The sequence below is a fragment of the Cibotium barometz genome, chromosome 51 (assembly GCF_041138505.1).
Source record: "Cibotium barometz isolate CiBa-2024 chromosome 51, ASM4113850v1, whole genome shotgun sequence".
NCBI lineage: Eukaryota > Viridiplantae > Streptophyta > Polypodiopsida > Cyatheales > Cibotiaceae > Cibotium > Cibotium barometz.
In genome coordinates, this window is record NC_141096.1 from 32,115,652 (window position 1) to 32,130,234 (window position 14,583).

General features: G+C 38.2%; 1 protein-coding gene across 2 annotated transcripts in view; it reads right to left on the reverse strand.

Annotated features, from left to right (window-relative positions):
* Positions 1–8,539: 8,539 nt before the first annotated feature.
* LOC147609540 (uncharacterized) overlaps positions 8,540–14,583 on the reverse strand; it is a 61,063-nt gene continuing 55,019 nt past the window's right edge. The window contains exons 11-15 of one of the 2 annotated variants that reach the window (XM_086787411.1): positions 11,401–11,538; positions 9,685–9,767; positions 9,412–9,527; positions 9,130–9,227; positions 8,540–8,790 (exon numbers count right to left, since the gene is read on the reverse strand). In XM_086787411.1, the coding sequence (XP_086643537.1) occupies positions 9,136–9,227; positions 9,412–9,527; positions 9,685–9,767; positions 11,401–11,538 (429 nt within the window). In that variant the 3' untranslated portion in view covers positions 8,540–8,790; positions 9,130–9,135. Of the gene's footprint in view, positions 9,228–9,411; positions 9,528–9,684; positions 9,768–11,400; positions 11,539–14,583 lie in introns of both variants that reach the window. The other variant, XM_086787410.1, reaches the window with a different exon arrangement.

Here is a 14,583-nt window from a genome sequence, read left to right on the forward strand (position 1 = left end):
GTATGAATATGATCATCATGTGCACGTGTGTCAATATCATGTGCATGTATCACTATCATCATCACTATCATGTGCACGTGTGTCAATATCATGTGCATGTATCACTATCATCATCATGTGCACGTGTGTCAATATCAGCATCATGTTCGTGTGTATCAATATCATGTGCATGTATTAGTCAATTACATAGCCAATTAAACACATTAATTCTGACTATATCATACCAGTGCACATAGATGATTAAACACATTAATCCTGAAAAATGATACTATATCATACCAGCGCACATAGTTGATTAAACACATTAGTCTTGGTAGATGAGATAAATAAAAGATGCATCCAAAATAAAATATGTCGTGACTAACATTCTCTCTTGCTTGGGTTGCAATTGACCTCAATTGCATGGATGGTATAAGTGGATGAGATTTTGATAAGAATAGAAAAACTTTTCTAGCATCCATTGGGCATCTTCAATAATAGGTCACTTCCTTGTCCTTAATTTATCCTTGCATTTTTAGAAGCATATAACATAGAAGTTGCTCGGAATAGAAGGTGATTAAGGATTTGACATGATGGAGAATTGAGAAAGAAAAATAAAATTACAAGAATTTGATAGTAATTAATATTAAGCAAGGAAACAAAATGAGAGAAGTAGTACTTATGGCCCTTGCTTCAAATTTATTGAAGTTGTATATTGTTCCAATTTTTGTGGAGCAAGAATCACAACTTCAAGTGTCACAAAGTCCGTAAGCGATGTAAGCTTTGAGAAAGAGTCATCGAAGAAGCTCGAAGTATGAGAATCCTTGATGCCCAAAGTGCCTTTAAAAAGTCCTTGATTTAATGCCCTTTGATAAGACCTTTGAAAAACTCTTCAAAATTTTGCTTTTCCAATAAACAACCCTTTGGAAGTTTTTTACGTGTGCACCTTTATAGAAGCTTTAAGGAAGCAATTCTTAAAGCTTGTAATGGATGTTTGAGCTTTTGCAAAAGATAAGGCTAGAAATTTTAATAGCTTTTTGAGGGTTTTTAGAGCTTAGAAGAGGGTGCACTACGTAGAAGAAAGGAGTTAAGAGCTTATTTTATAAAGTTTATAATGTAAAGCTTATTGAGAGAGAAAAAAAAGAAAAATGTAAAGTTTTATAATAATTATAAGATTTAAAGCAAAGCTTCAAATGCTTGGAATACTAAAGTTTATAGCTTTTAAGCTTATGTTGTAAAATAAAACTTTCAAGTTTTTAAGCTAAAATAATGGGCTCATTTTTGCGCACAGCAACAAGAGAGAATTAAGAAGAAAAAACGTGGAGGTAATAACTTCCTTTCTTAAAGACTTTTAAATTTTAAGCCTTATAGCTTTTAAAGCTTACAAAGCCCAGGGAAAGGTGACGAAGATCGGCTATTAGCATAGCAGTGAAAAGAGAGAAAGGGAAAAAACAACGCTAATTTGCGAAAGGGGGGGAGAGAGAGAGAGAGAGAGAGAGGGGGGGGCGAGAGAGGCGACTTCTAGCAAAAATTGCAAATGAGAGAAGGGGAAAATAAAGTAACTAGGCCGGCCGAAGTGCACATAGATTTGAAAAGTTTTCTTTGGAAAAAATATGGAAGTCCCTCCAACCACCCATAGATCTGCTAGATTGTGAAGCTTTCCAAATTTTGATATTAGAAGCATAGTGTTGAAAACCTACTCATTCCATCCATACAATTAGATTTTGGAGAGTGTGAATGAATCGAAAGGTAGTTTTTGAAGTGGTTTTGTGGTTTTGGAAAGAGGTGTTGGTGGAGAAGAGGTATTATCCCATGTTCAAGGTATTTGTGCTATTGGCCAATGTGTTAGAAATACACCAAAACATCATGTGATATTGGGAATATGGGCATTATCATTAGGTCTATAGCGAACTTGGTGTGCACACTCTAGGTGTAAATAACCTCTTAGTTAGAGTCAAAGGTTAGGCTTTAATATCTATAAAAGGGTATTGTACTTGGTGGTTCAATCATCTCATCATATATTATGTATATATGTACACATACACAAATGTATATTTATATGTATGTATATGTATGTCTATATACATATCTCAATATATTTTTTTATATATCTATCTATATATATATATATATATATATATATACACTCTCTCGTACACACACTCATACCCAAACATATGTTTATGTATGGGTATGTATGTATGTGTGTGTATGTTTGTTTGTGTATGTATGTATGTATGCATCTATGTATGTATGTTTGTATGTGTCGAGGCTCTCCAAATGGCAAGTCCACAAGCCCACAAGCAATTAAGCTTGCAAACTTGCAAGGCATTAAGCCTGTAGGTTCACAAGCCAGCCCCTAAGTCAGGAAGCTGGTAAGCCTGCAAGGGGCAAGCCCATAACCCATGTGCCCGCAAAGCGGAAAAGCCTGCAAGCAAGAGTTCAAGATGATGTTTACAAGCTTTTAAACTTCATGCAAACAAGTAAAACCAAGGTTTTGAACATGGTTTCTAAATAAAGAGAAATCTGTGGAATTCATGGAAATAGTTTCGGAGGAGAAGCCACGAGCATGAAGACCTAGCTGATACACGACTAAGAAAAGTGTTAAGCATGCCTAATTCTCTGAGTTTGATGGCGTGAGAAAGATGAACTTGAGGATTATTTTGACTTACATGAGTTTGATGTGGTCAGAAGGCAAACGTGGGGATGCTACAACCCACACCATTAACCTCAATTCATCTCAAGAAAGCTGGACAATGGAGGAGTATCCTAATAAATGTTTGAAATTTTAAAAATATACCCTGGAACTTTGTTGTTGCTCTAATGAACAAGATTTTAGAAAAGTTATAGGTGAACATTCCGTTTATAGTTAAAGGTAGCATATTTGTTAATTTCCTAGATGAAGTCAAAAAAATGGTAAATTATGAGATGATAATACATAAAGTGAAAAAGAAAATGTTTTTGGAATTTAAAAAAGAGCACAAACTGGGCCTCAAGATGACATGCAACGAGAGCCAAATCACCAAAGTGGTGAGTATCAACATAGAAATAAAGAAACCAACCTACAAATCCACCTCATAACCCAAATGTGACCAAAATGTTTCTTAGCAAAGTGATTTGTTATTTATGGAAAAAGCATGACAAATCAATCTCAGCTTTAGTTGCAGTGATCAAGCACACAAGACATTTAAGCGTCCAAGCTCCATTCTTTGAAGCCTAAGTTTAAGCTAGAGTTGAGAGCCAAAGTCACAATCATAGAGAAGCCAACCATACAGGAGTTTGTAGAGGAAGAAACTACGCTTTAGTGCTCATTTAAGTGTGTGCTTACTACTATTCTTTTAGGTTAAGCACACACCCAAGCTATGTTAATCGAGGTTTTTTTTAAGAACCATTCTGTCAAAATTTAAAATTCTTTATTGACTTGGATGGTAGCTGTTGTTTATATCTTTAAAGTAGTTGAAACTATAAAGTTGTGGGACTATCTAAATAATCTTATAAGTTGTAAACATTTAGTCAATATGAGCAAGCTAATATTCAAGTTCCATTTTTAGAGAGGAAAAAGAAATTTGTGTCAAGATGATGACATGATTCATCAGGTTTTGAGAGGGCAAAATAATTCAAATTACAAAATTGTGTGAATCTAGAAATAGGGTTGCTTTGTTCTTGCCATGAATTTAGAATTTAAGGAAGAAGGAAACAAAAAGTTCTAGATTTTCCAACTATCTAAAAAAATTTATTGGATGTGCTTCCTTAATTATGTTCAAATTTAAAGTTATTCTAGTCAAAAGTGGGTAGCTATGAAAACTTTTGCCTTTTTGAACTAGCAATTTTGGAGGATTTTTTTGAGAAAAGAAAAACTGAAAAGGTAGAATGGAGTAGAGAACCAAAGTTGCAAAACTTCGTTAGTAGAAAAATAATGTTGAAGAGTGCTCTTTAATATTCCTTATAGATTTATAGCTCTCAAATCTTCTAGTAATTTGGCCAAAATTTCAGTGAGTTGTGCAAGCGTTCAGAAAGGAAATTTTTATAAACATGAAACTTTGTATGTAATAAGATATTTTTAAGGTAAGTGCCTATCATTCCAAATTTGAGGTATGTATAAGGTGCTACGAAGATATGACGGGTTGTCTTATCTTGCTTAAACTACACAAAAATATGAGTTCACCTTGTGTTTTATGTTAGCTTGTTAAAAAGTATGTGTGCAAACCTTGATCATATGCTACAAGACATACATAGGTTACATGTTGATGGAACCATACATGTGAAGTTTATGTTTTATGTAAGCTTATTGAAGAGTACGTTGCAAACCTTGATCATATGGTATGAGATACAAAGGTTACATGTTCATGAAACCATACATGTGAAGCAGGAAGCAATTTCAAATAGCCAATTAAGACACCTTAGAAATGGAGTCATTAGAGGGCTTACTTCACTGTGATTTACATCCTATATAAGTAAAGAGTGGGATAAACCATCTTTAAAGTATCTATTATTTTTCTCTAAGGATAGAGCTTTTGAAGTAGGAGTGTATGTGATGCCTCATTTTATCCACTACATTTTTTTTCTTCATCGTTTAATAGTGATCTTGATAGATTATAGTTAGATGGTTGTTTTTTTTCTTATATTGTTGATGTTCTTTTTAATGAAACATAGTATTAATAAAATTCCGTATGTTATAGTTATATTATTGATGTTCTGTTAATGGAGTATTGTGTAATCAAATACCTTAGATTTTCTTTTTCTTTTCTTTTGAGATCAATTTCCAACCCTTGCCATTAAATTTTGATGATAAAGTATAATCGCCCTGTCATAAAGATTGTAGAGCAGACTTGATTTTTGTGTACATAAGTTATAAGCAAGATCAAAACTCTTAGACTTAACTTTTATCTACTACTAGAAAAGAGTGCATGGCATACCAATCAGACAAAGGCTGGTGGCGTACCGATTAAAGAAAGTGTACATGCATACAAATTCAAATGGATCCACATTCTACCAATTCAAAGAGTGATATGTGAGGACTTGTCAAGGAGAAGAGAACATCATTGTGATCCAAAAGCTTGAGTATGTGTATTGATCTAAGAAAGAAAGTATGTCTCAACTGCTAAAGAAAGAGAACATGTATTAACCTATCACCTATCAAAGGAAGGGTGCATCTGGTCAATAAGGGGTACATGACCAAGATGTGTATGTAGGATTGTCTTCATGTTCGTGAACTTGAGTGAATTGATGATCATACCATGGGCGTAACTGAACTATTTTTCATAGGAAGAGGAAAATCAATAATCATGAACTGTGATCATAAAAGTGAATCGACATGTGTTCCCGTCATCTTGGCCAATTTGGAATTTTCACCAAAATCACAAACAAAGAGAAGGTTGGATATTTTAACGTAACATGCATGCAAGTCAAATTAGAACAAAGAACACTAATTTAGGCGTACCACATTGCTTGTTAAGATAGGGGCACTCTTTTGGGTGTGGAAGGTCAATTTATGAATAAAAGAAAGTCAACCAAGTCTTATGCAAAGGCATCGAGTGAGACAAGTCCTCTGTGGAGGCATCTTTAAGCTCAAGGTAGTCGGGTGATTTGAATATCTAACCTACTATGCATGCAACTCAACTTGATTCATTTGAACCACTAATTTGAGTGTACCTAATCTATCTATTCTATTAAGCATAGGTTTAACTCCCCTGTCGCATGTCACTCTTATTAAACACAAGGTATTCTCCTTTCACGTGGCCAAAGGACATGCGATAGAGAGCCAAGGGAGAAAGAGGAGAGACTCACATTGCCCCTTTCTCAAATTTGAAAGAAGAGGAGGGAGAGTGCTAAGGGAGAAAGGGAGAGATTCGCACTCCCCCTTTCTCAAATTTGAATTTTCTTATCTCATCTCATTTCAAAATTTTAAAAGAAAGGTATCCCTTCTTACCTAATGATTTCCTTGAGAGAAAACATAGAGACCTCTTTCTTAAAAGGTGAACTTCATAGAAGGTCATGATGAGAACTTAAACCTTCCTTAAACCTGTAGGTGTCTCTCTTTCTCTCTCATTGTAAAGAAAAGACAAAAGACATAATATGTAAGATGCACTTGTTTAAGAGTGAGCAGAGTGAGCACACTTCACCATGCATCACCACCACTCATTAAAATTTAATCTATGTTAAAATTTACTTAATTAAAATTGTATGTGTGTGTGTGTGTGTGTGTGTGTGTGAGTGTGTGCGTGTCACACACACACACACACACATATATATATATGGATGTATAGGTATATGTGTAAATATATAATGTGTTGTGTGTACATCCATATATATATATGTGTGTGTGTGTGTGTGTGTGTGTGTGTATGTGTGTGTGTCTATTCATGTATGATATCTATTATGCGCAAGTTTTTGGGAGGCTGGCAATTGAAAGAGCACCAAGTGTTGGGGTAGGGGAAAGAGAGAAGGGGGTGTGATGGGGGAGGGGAGGGGAGGCGTACTAGGGCAGAGGGGAGAGGGAGAGGGGGGCACGAGGAGAGAGCGGAGACCACCTATTGGAATAGGGGAGACAGCACGGAGTGTAGGGGTATGCTGAGAGAAGAAAATGTAAATAATATAATATCATACGAATTTAAAGATACATTTAAAAAAAAGTATAAAATATACAGAATACAAATATGTATAATAACAATATGTAAACATATAATACAATGTAATATGCAATAAATAAGTTATATATGTGTGTGTGTGTGTGTGTGTGTGTGTGTGTGTGTGTGAGAGAGAGAGAGAGAGAGAGAGAGAGAGAGAGAGTAAAAGTACATTTCAATAAAATATAAATTAAATTGAATTAAACAAATTAAATATAAATTAAAAATTTAATGAATGTAAATAAATTATATATATATATATATATATATATATATATATATATATATATATATAGAGAGAGAGAGAGAGAGAGAGAGAGAGAGAGATCTAAACTATCTATTATGCGTAAATTTTTGAGAGGGTAGGAGACACACGAGGGCCAAGTGTTGGGGGAGGACCCACGTGTTCGGAGAGAGTGAGGGAGAGAGAGGGGGGGAGGGGAGGCATATATATATATATATATATATATATAATAAATATGATGATTTAACATAAATATATATAAATATACATAATAATATAATATAAATTTATAATTAATAAATAAAAATAAAATTAGTAAATATATACTAATATAATGTAATAATGATATATAAATCAATATACATATACTAAATATATAACAATATTATAGTAATACGATTATATATAAACACATACACAAGGCATGTGTGTGCAGGTGGAGTGTGTGCGTGTGTGTGTGTGTGTGTGGTGGGGGGGGGGGGGGGGGGGGGCGGGAGGGGAGGTTTGGCAATTGTTTGTTAGCTTGGATATGATTGGCCCTACCATTAGAAATCAAAGGCTCAAAACGGCCCTATGGAAAGTGTCCAAAATGATCCACCTTTGATCACTATCCTAACCACATCTTACTGTGTATGCTGCTTCCTCCATGGGCTAGATGGGCATTTACATTAATTTGCACTACATCCCAAGCTGAGGGAGTGCAATTTAGAGCTTGGGAGGGTAAGTTATATGGAAGGCCAGATATTGTACCTCAAGTTAACAGAGATGGAGACGCTCATATTTTGCCTACCCTATCCAATCATCACACGGATTTCTCTAAGCCTTTTCTTAGTGTATACATGACACCCCTTCAATAAGGGACACACTTGATACTCAAGTCAAGCTTGTATTATGGTAAGTAGTGTATGATTGCAAAGCGAACGTTGCTTATGTGTGCACCTTTCCTCTACTTAGTGGGAGTAATTGTTAAGTCCCCTTTGCCAAGAGTAATATGGATAGGCATAAGTAGTAAGATTTTGTTTGATAGAATTAACTTGCATTAGCTTGAAAATATGCCTTTAGCTGAAGTATTCTTCTATGAAGGACTTGTCTCACTCGTGCTCGCACTCATGACCACAGAGAGCCTCAATGTACCTCCATGTTTGAAGTCCATAGAGGATTTAAATAATGCATTTGTAGAAAACTTGGTCAGCTTTCTTTTATTCACAAATTGGCCTCCCACATCCAAAATGGTGTGCATAGCTTAACTAGCAACAAGTAGGTGATCCGCGCATTGCTGCGGCATGAAGTTTTTGCTTGTATGCATATGTGCATACGTGTATGCAAGTGTGCGTGTGTGTATACATCTATTCATGTGTATGTGTGTGTGAGCGCACGTGAGTGTGTGTGCGTGTGTTTGTATATGCCTAAAAGTATTTTTGTGTACCTGTATGCGTGTGCGCATGTGTCTACGTGCGACTCTCTCACATAGACGCATATCTGTGTGTCTCTCACATGCATTCTCTCCATGTCTTTGTTGTGTGCACAGACACAACCCTCTCGCTCACACATACATGTGCACATGCACTCTCTCTCCTCGCACCCGTCTCGCATACGCTCTCTCTCTCACACACACACACAATCTCTCTCTCTCTCTCTCTCTCTCTCCCTCAATCTGCAAAACTAGGTACACAATGAGTACAGGGATACAGAAGCAAACTGCCAAGATCACTTCATTTGCGATCACATTCAACAGAAATCGCACCTTTTTGACTTATTACAGAACAATATCATTTCAATCATGTCCTGCTAGTCCGAGTCATCTGGATACATAAATTTTACTCAACTGCATGTCAGAGGTGTTGGCCCCCACAAGCTGTTGATGTAGATGTATTGTTGCCAACAAAGAACAAGACACAACTAGCACCACCCGACGGCCAGCCTGCATGCACCCTTCTTTGCCTACAAGATATTAATGTTACCAGCTACAGGTTTCTGAGGTTAGGCTTCTTATAGTTTGAATGGCATCAAGAGAGAAGGATGGAACATTTCCTTTGCAAGTATGGAATTCAAATAGTAATCGCAAGAAAAGCAGACAGCACAATGGCCAATTTGTGCAGCTTGTACTAGACAAAAAATTATATATAGGACTTTCAGAAATGTTGACAGCAAGCAAAGCTGTCAGTCTGCAGGCATCTTGTAAAAATGATGCATTGTTTGACTGCTCGTGAACATGATTCAAAGAACTAAACCATCTGCACAACAAAGATAGATGCAACATCAAAGAGATCGCTCACAGACTCGTTGCTATTGATGTTGACCTTGCCTGTCTTCCACCGTGTCATCTGGATCTATGGTAGTCCCTAATTTCACAATATCCTCTACAAGAATTTTTCCATCTGCAATCAACAAAAGCTTTAACTGGTTGAATAAGGAACCTACATTCTGCTGAGGAGGTACATTCCTGTCAAGAGCGAAGGAAGAACATGCCTTTCTCTAAAGGCATAGAAAAGAAAGAACATACTTGAAAAGTAGACAAGCAAACGTCATTCAAGGAGATAATAGTGACGCAAACAAGCATACCTTTGTCTTTTGCTAGGCTGCTGATGAGTTCCTCAACAGGTCTCTGACCTAAACTATCTTTGAGGAACATAGCTGCAGCAGCTACCTCCTCGGGGGTAACCTTCCCGTCAGAGTCTCTGAACACATAAGACACTCATCACAATCAAATGCACTCAATGGTGCAGGTAATGAAATGCAAACTGACAGCTGCAAATGCATGAACTTGAGAACAAGAAACACTTTTCATTACGTTTGTCCGTGGCCACAGACGACTTTCCAATAAGTTTCCAATACCTGTCAAGAAGCTTCCAACGATCTCCAATCATAGCATCAACATCATCAAGCTCCTTTTCCAGATCTTGCAGCATCCCATCAATCTATATAATAATCAACCACATGAATCAGCCCAGAGAATGCACGTACAAATTTAGCCAAGCTCTGGGATCCCCATAATGTGAAGCCCCCGCAGAATAGCCAGTTTCTTGATCACGTGAAAACTGAGCATTTATTTATATGAACTACTTCCCCAGAGTACATGTTTTAAAGAAAGAGAGCAGCTTCTTGAAATGGACTCTGATAAATAGACATCGTCCTGGATTACATTGGATATGCCACTCAAGTGAAGCACAACTTTAAGAATCTGTGGTCTCAAATAAAACATGCCAAGAAAAAAAGGGGTGTTTTGCTGTATTGAGTACTTGACACATGCCAAGAAAAAGAGAGGTGTTTTGCTGTATTGGGTACTTGACACAGCTCTATCCGAACTCTAAAATGCTCTGCAATCTTGCATCTCCCCCCCAATATTTCCAGGTTTTGAGGCATGCTTTTTATCCCTGAATTGAATAGACACCTCCTGGAACACCTCTAACCATTAAGGCGTGGGTATATATGGGTATGTGTCAGATATCATACTCATATACTTATTTACTTTCTTTCAAGGCCCAGAATACAGTGCATCAAAAAAACAAAGCAGAGACTACACGTATATCAACTGATCAACCAAAGTCGAAACTCCTCAAATACTAAAAATTTGGTCAAACCTAGATGGTTAAAAGAGTCAAGGATAGCCAATCTGGTTGAAACTGCTTAAGCTCACAAGCCCATAAAAAGTCAGTTGGTGTAAAGATAACGCTTTGATTGTCTTCATGCTTTTACCACGTTTCCCCTGCTGGGTTCTAAACTATGCACGTTGAGGACACACATGAAAACCAACCGGAAAAATTGTGTCAAAAAGTCCTATGCTTTGAATCTGATATTTCAGAGACTTTGCCAATTTCATTCAATCATACGCAGTTCACATATTGTGAGTGATATCAATCCACCATAAAAAAGCAAGCAATATGTTTCAAAAGCATGGCTCCTGACCCTGCCCAACAAGTTTGAAGAGTACAATAAGGCCACCTAGGGTTCCAAAGTGTAATTGAGACCGTTCCAATAGTTAGCAATCGAGTCAAAACCCATGAAACACCACATCTTGAGCACACCAAGTCTCTCATGAGAGGATTACATACAGCCCCACTGCCAGGCAGCCTTAGAAGCAAGATACCCCAGCCCTACACCAGCACACTGTAAGTTTCCCGTATTTCCTAACTCTAAAGTCTAAAATATAATACACATCCCATACAAAAAATAAATTAAAAAATCATAACTTTCTAATGAGAAGCTCCAGAGAGGTTGATGAGGTTTTGAACACCATACAGAGGTCAAGAGACCCTAATCAAAAAATAATTGGATAAAATGGATCACAAGAACTCATAAGGGATCTTTTGGGCAGCACGTGCTAAATGCAAATTTATAGTATTTTTTGGGAGCAACTAAACAGCTAAGGGCTAAGTTGTCAACACCAATCGACAGCACAAGAACCCACATTCCAGGTAAAAACAGCTCCTAAAACGTTCAACTATTGAAAACCATCTTCATGAGATTTAAAAGAGCTCTATGTCCGATTGGGTTGAGTTCTGTCATGTCATAAATAATTTGCCAACAATCAAATTCTAAGCATAAAATTACCTTTTCTTTCAGGGCCGTTGATATTTTCGTCTCTGGTGCAGAAACTTCTCTATCTTCATAGGCCGCTTGATAGGCTTTTCGTGCCTCTAATGCACCTTCAACTCCCTCTTTATCCACCATTTCATTGTATAGTGCAATCTATCACATTTAACAACAAATAAGGCCAAGAACTTAACAATAAAATATCAAAACACAATATACCAATAACTACCCTAACCAACCAATGATTAATTTAAAAAGCTATATATCCACAAAAGAATGTACCTGTTTGTGTGCATATACTTATTTGTCTACTTGCACCATGTAGGCTTGAACCACGGTCTCTAGGAGAGTGTAAGCCAAGCTCTAGTATGAGAGCGCCTATTTGTGTGTGGTCTCGGAACAATAGTTTCACGTTCACTCCCCTCTAGGTGTATGAGATTGGTGGCTAGGCTACTTTGACTCATTCGGCGAGTCCAACATCGACAATCTACCCCAACACACTTTTGTTTGGGTAATTTGTCTTCATATTTGCATTGCATTGGATTATCTGGCAGGCAAGCCGTTGGAATTTTGTACATATTAAAATATTCCAATAATATACTTCAGTATTGAGGGGGGTTGGCCCATTCGAGGCCCCAGTGGTGGTGTATTGTGCAGTGCTTGTCTCTTGCAGATTATCTTGTGCAATGGTGTATCTTTCAGTTGTTTTGTGCATTGTGGCTATTACATTTTAAGTGTTGATGCGCGTATTGTTCACAAGACGGTGCCCAAAGGACGTTCACACCTAGCTAGTGTAGTCTGGAGTTGGACACGGGCCTATGGGATTGCGCTCAAAGCCCTAGTCTTAGCTCGGGGGAGATTGGTGGATGTGGATCGCGGTTGGGAGGTGAGCTAGCTTGCTACCTCATGATTTGTTTTAGAACTAATGTTGGTTTTCAGCCGTGTCTAGCGCAGATTTTAGGAAGGACTTTACATAGTACCAAATGTTGGTTATTTGATACTTTGGTCTGCTCGGCAATGATGTATGAGGCGTCTTATTGGGGGCCAGACCAGGGAGAGAAGAATTGGCAGAGTGGAGAGACTGTAGGTTATGATGCTCACACATGATCAGGAGTAAGCCATCAGTGCCACATGCCATAGTATTGGCCAAGTTCGGATCAGCCCCTCTCGTTATAGATGCCTTGTTCCAGGCTGTCACATACATACAGCACATCTACACATTGCATAGAGATCGCCTCCCACAATTGGCCTTGGAGTTCTCTAGACAGCTGGCACATGAGAGTCAGCAGTTACTGGTATGCACACATCACCACTTGGTTTGAATCACGTGGCTTTGGGATGAACCGCCTCCCCCTCTTTGAGTACTGCTTCAACTCCCCCCTTCCTTGATCTCTCAAGGCAGAAGATCAACCGCATCATCCGTTTATATCTGATTAGACTTCATACACACTAGACATGGATATTATCCCTGACCAATCTTTCACCGAAGCTTCAGTCCTACAGAGCATTTCTTGAGGGACGTTGAGGATGGTTTTATTGAGAGGCCGAGTTATCTCCAAAGACACGTCCCACTACATGAGGATTGCCATTGGTCAGCTGAGGATGTCATCACACTGCCTTCAGATTGAGAGACAAGGAGAGCCGAGGGCATCGCACGACATAGTTATCTCCGTACGACAGCATATCAGACGGAATACCGTACGGACTTGTATGGATTTTTTCGAGAAAATTTTTTTTTGGGGATTTTTTATTCTTTTAAAAAAATCCCTTTTTTTTGGGAGTAATGGTCTTGTTTTTGCTTGTCTATGGCTGTTTGAGATTTCCTCTGTATTATGATGCTTTCCTCCTTTTTAAAATACTCCATATCTCGAAATTGGAAATACCTAAGTTTATAAGTAATTTTTTAAAACACACGATGAGGTCTAGCAGTTCTTCCTCCACTCTTGCAAATGAGGACGCTCCGATTGCCTTGTCACAGGAGCTTAGAGAGCCCGAGTTTGATGACGAGGGCAACATCCTTAGCGAGGGTGACTTCTGCAAGCCCTCCGATAGGCACTCTTCTGATGGAGATGATCCTAGCGAGAGCTCTGATTTTGATAGTGATCACTTCTCCATCTAGATTCTAGCGCCAACCCTCTAGCCTCCCTTTTTTGTGCACCACTTTTTGTACTTACTACTACGGCTACATGCGCCTAGAGCGCCATGAATTGTATGACTTAGGCTTTAGCCTAACATCTATGTATGTTTTCAACTTGGTTTTAATGGAATTTTGGTTTGAGTCATGTGACAACTTGTCTTCTCTTTGAAATTGAAAATACTAAAGTTTGTAAGTTTTTTTTTAAAAGACCGTACGATAAGAAATTTTTTTATATCACACCATATTTTCCCATACGGTATCGTATCGTACGAACCATACGGTATTGTACCTGACAACTATGTCGCACGAGACGGACAGGTATGCAGGCTATGGAGTACTAGTGGAGAGATTGAGTTGAGTCTGAGGAGCATTACAAACTTAGATACCCAGTTTACTGGGACATACACAGGCACTACCAGTCGGTAGACTAGCAGTCACCCTTCCACTTGTAGTCCAGATATAAAAACAAATTTAATTGGAGCTAGAGTGCCCCAAAACTGAAATGAGAACGACACCTGTTGGCCCCAAAGCTTGGCGCCCCTTTCGGTATTTCTTTATTCAAATTCAAAAAGATGTAAAGCTGAGTACAACAAAACCAGCCAGGAGAATACACCTGTATGTCCAATCTAGCAGCCCACAAGACCTCTTAGCACAGAGGATTCACACACACAGATCTGTGTCCCACAAAAGCAACACTCTGTGCTTCCCTCTGACAGCCAAGACAATTCAGCCGGGCAGCCTTGAGCACACATCTCGCATATCTCATGTACATGGTTCCACAACTTAGTTCACATATACATCCACTGTCCAATCTCTGTTTCCACCCTTTCAATCTGCCATACCCCTCCTCTCACAAGGGGCCAGATAACACTACTCTGCAGCAGACATAAGCCAATGGAAAGAAAGAAAGATGGACAAGTTCAGAGCTTACCAAATCAGCACGTGGTTCTACACCCGTGGGACAGTTCGTACCAGTCTGTACTTGACAACGACTGTCTGTACTCTTCCCCCTACAACCACCTGACTGTTGCACCAAATAAACTCTAATAAAATCTCTGAGAATT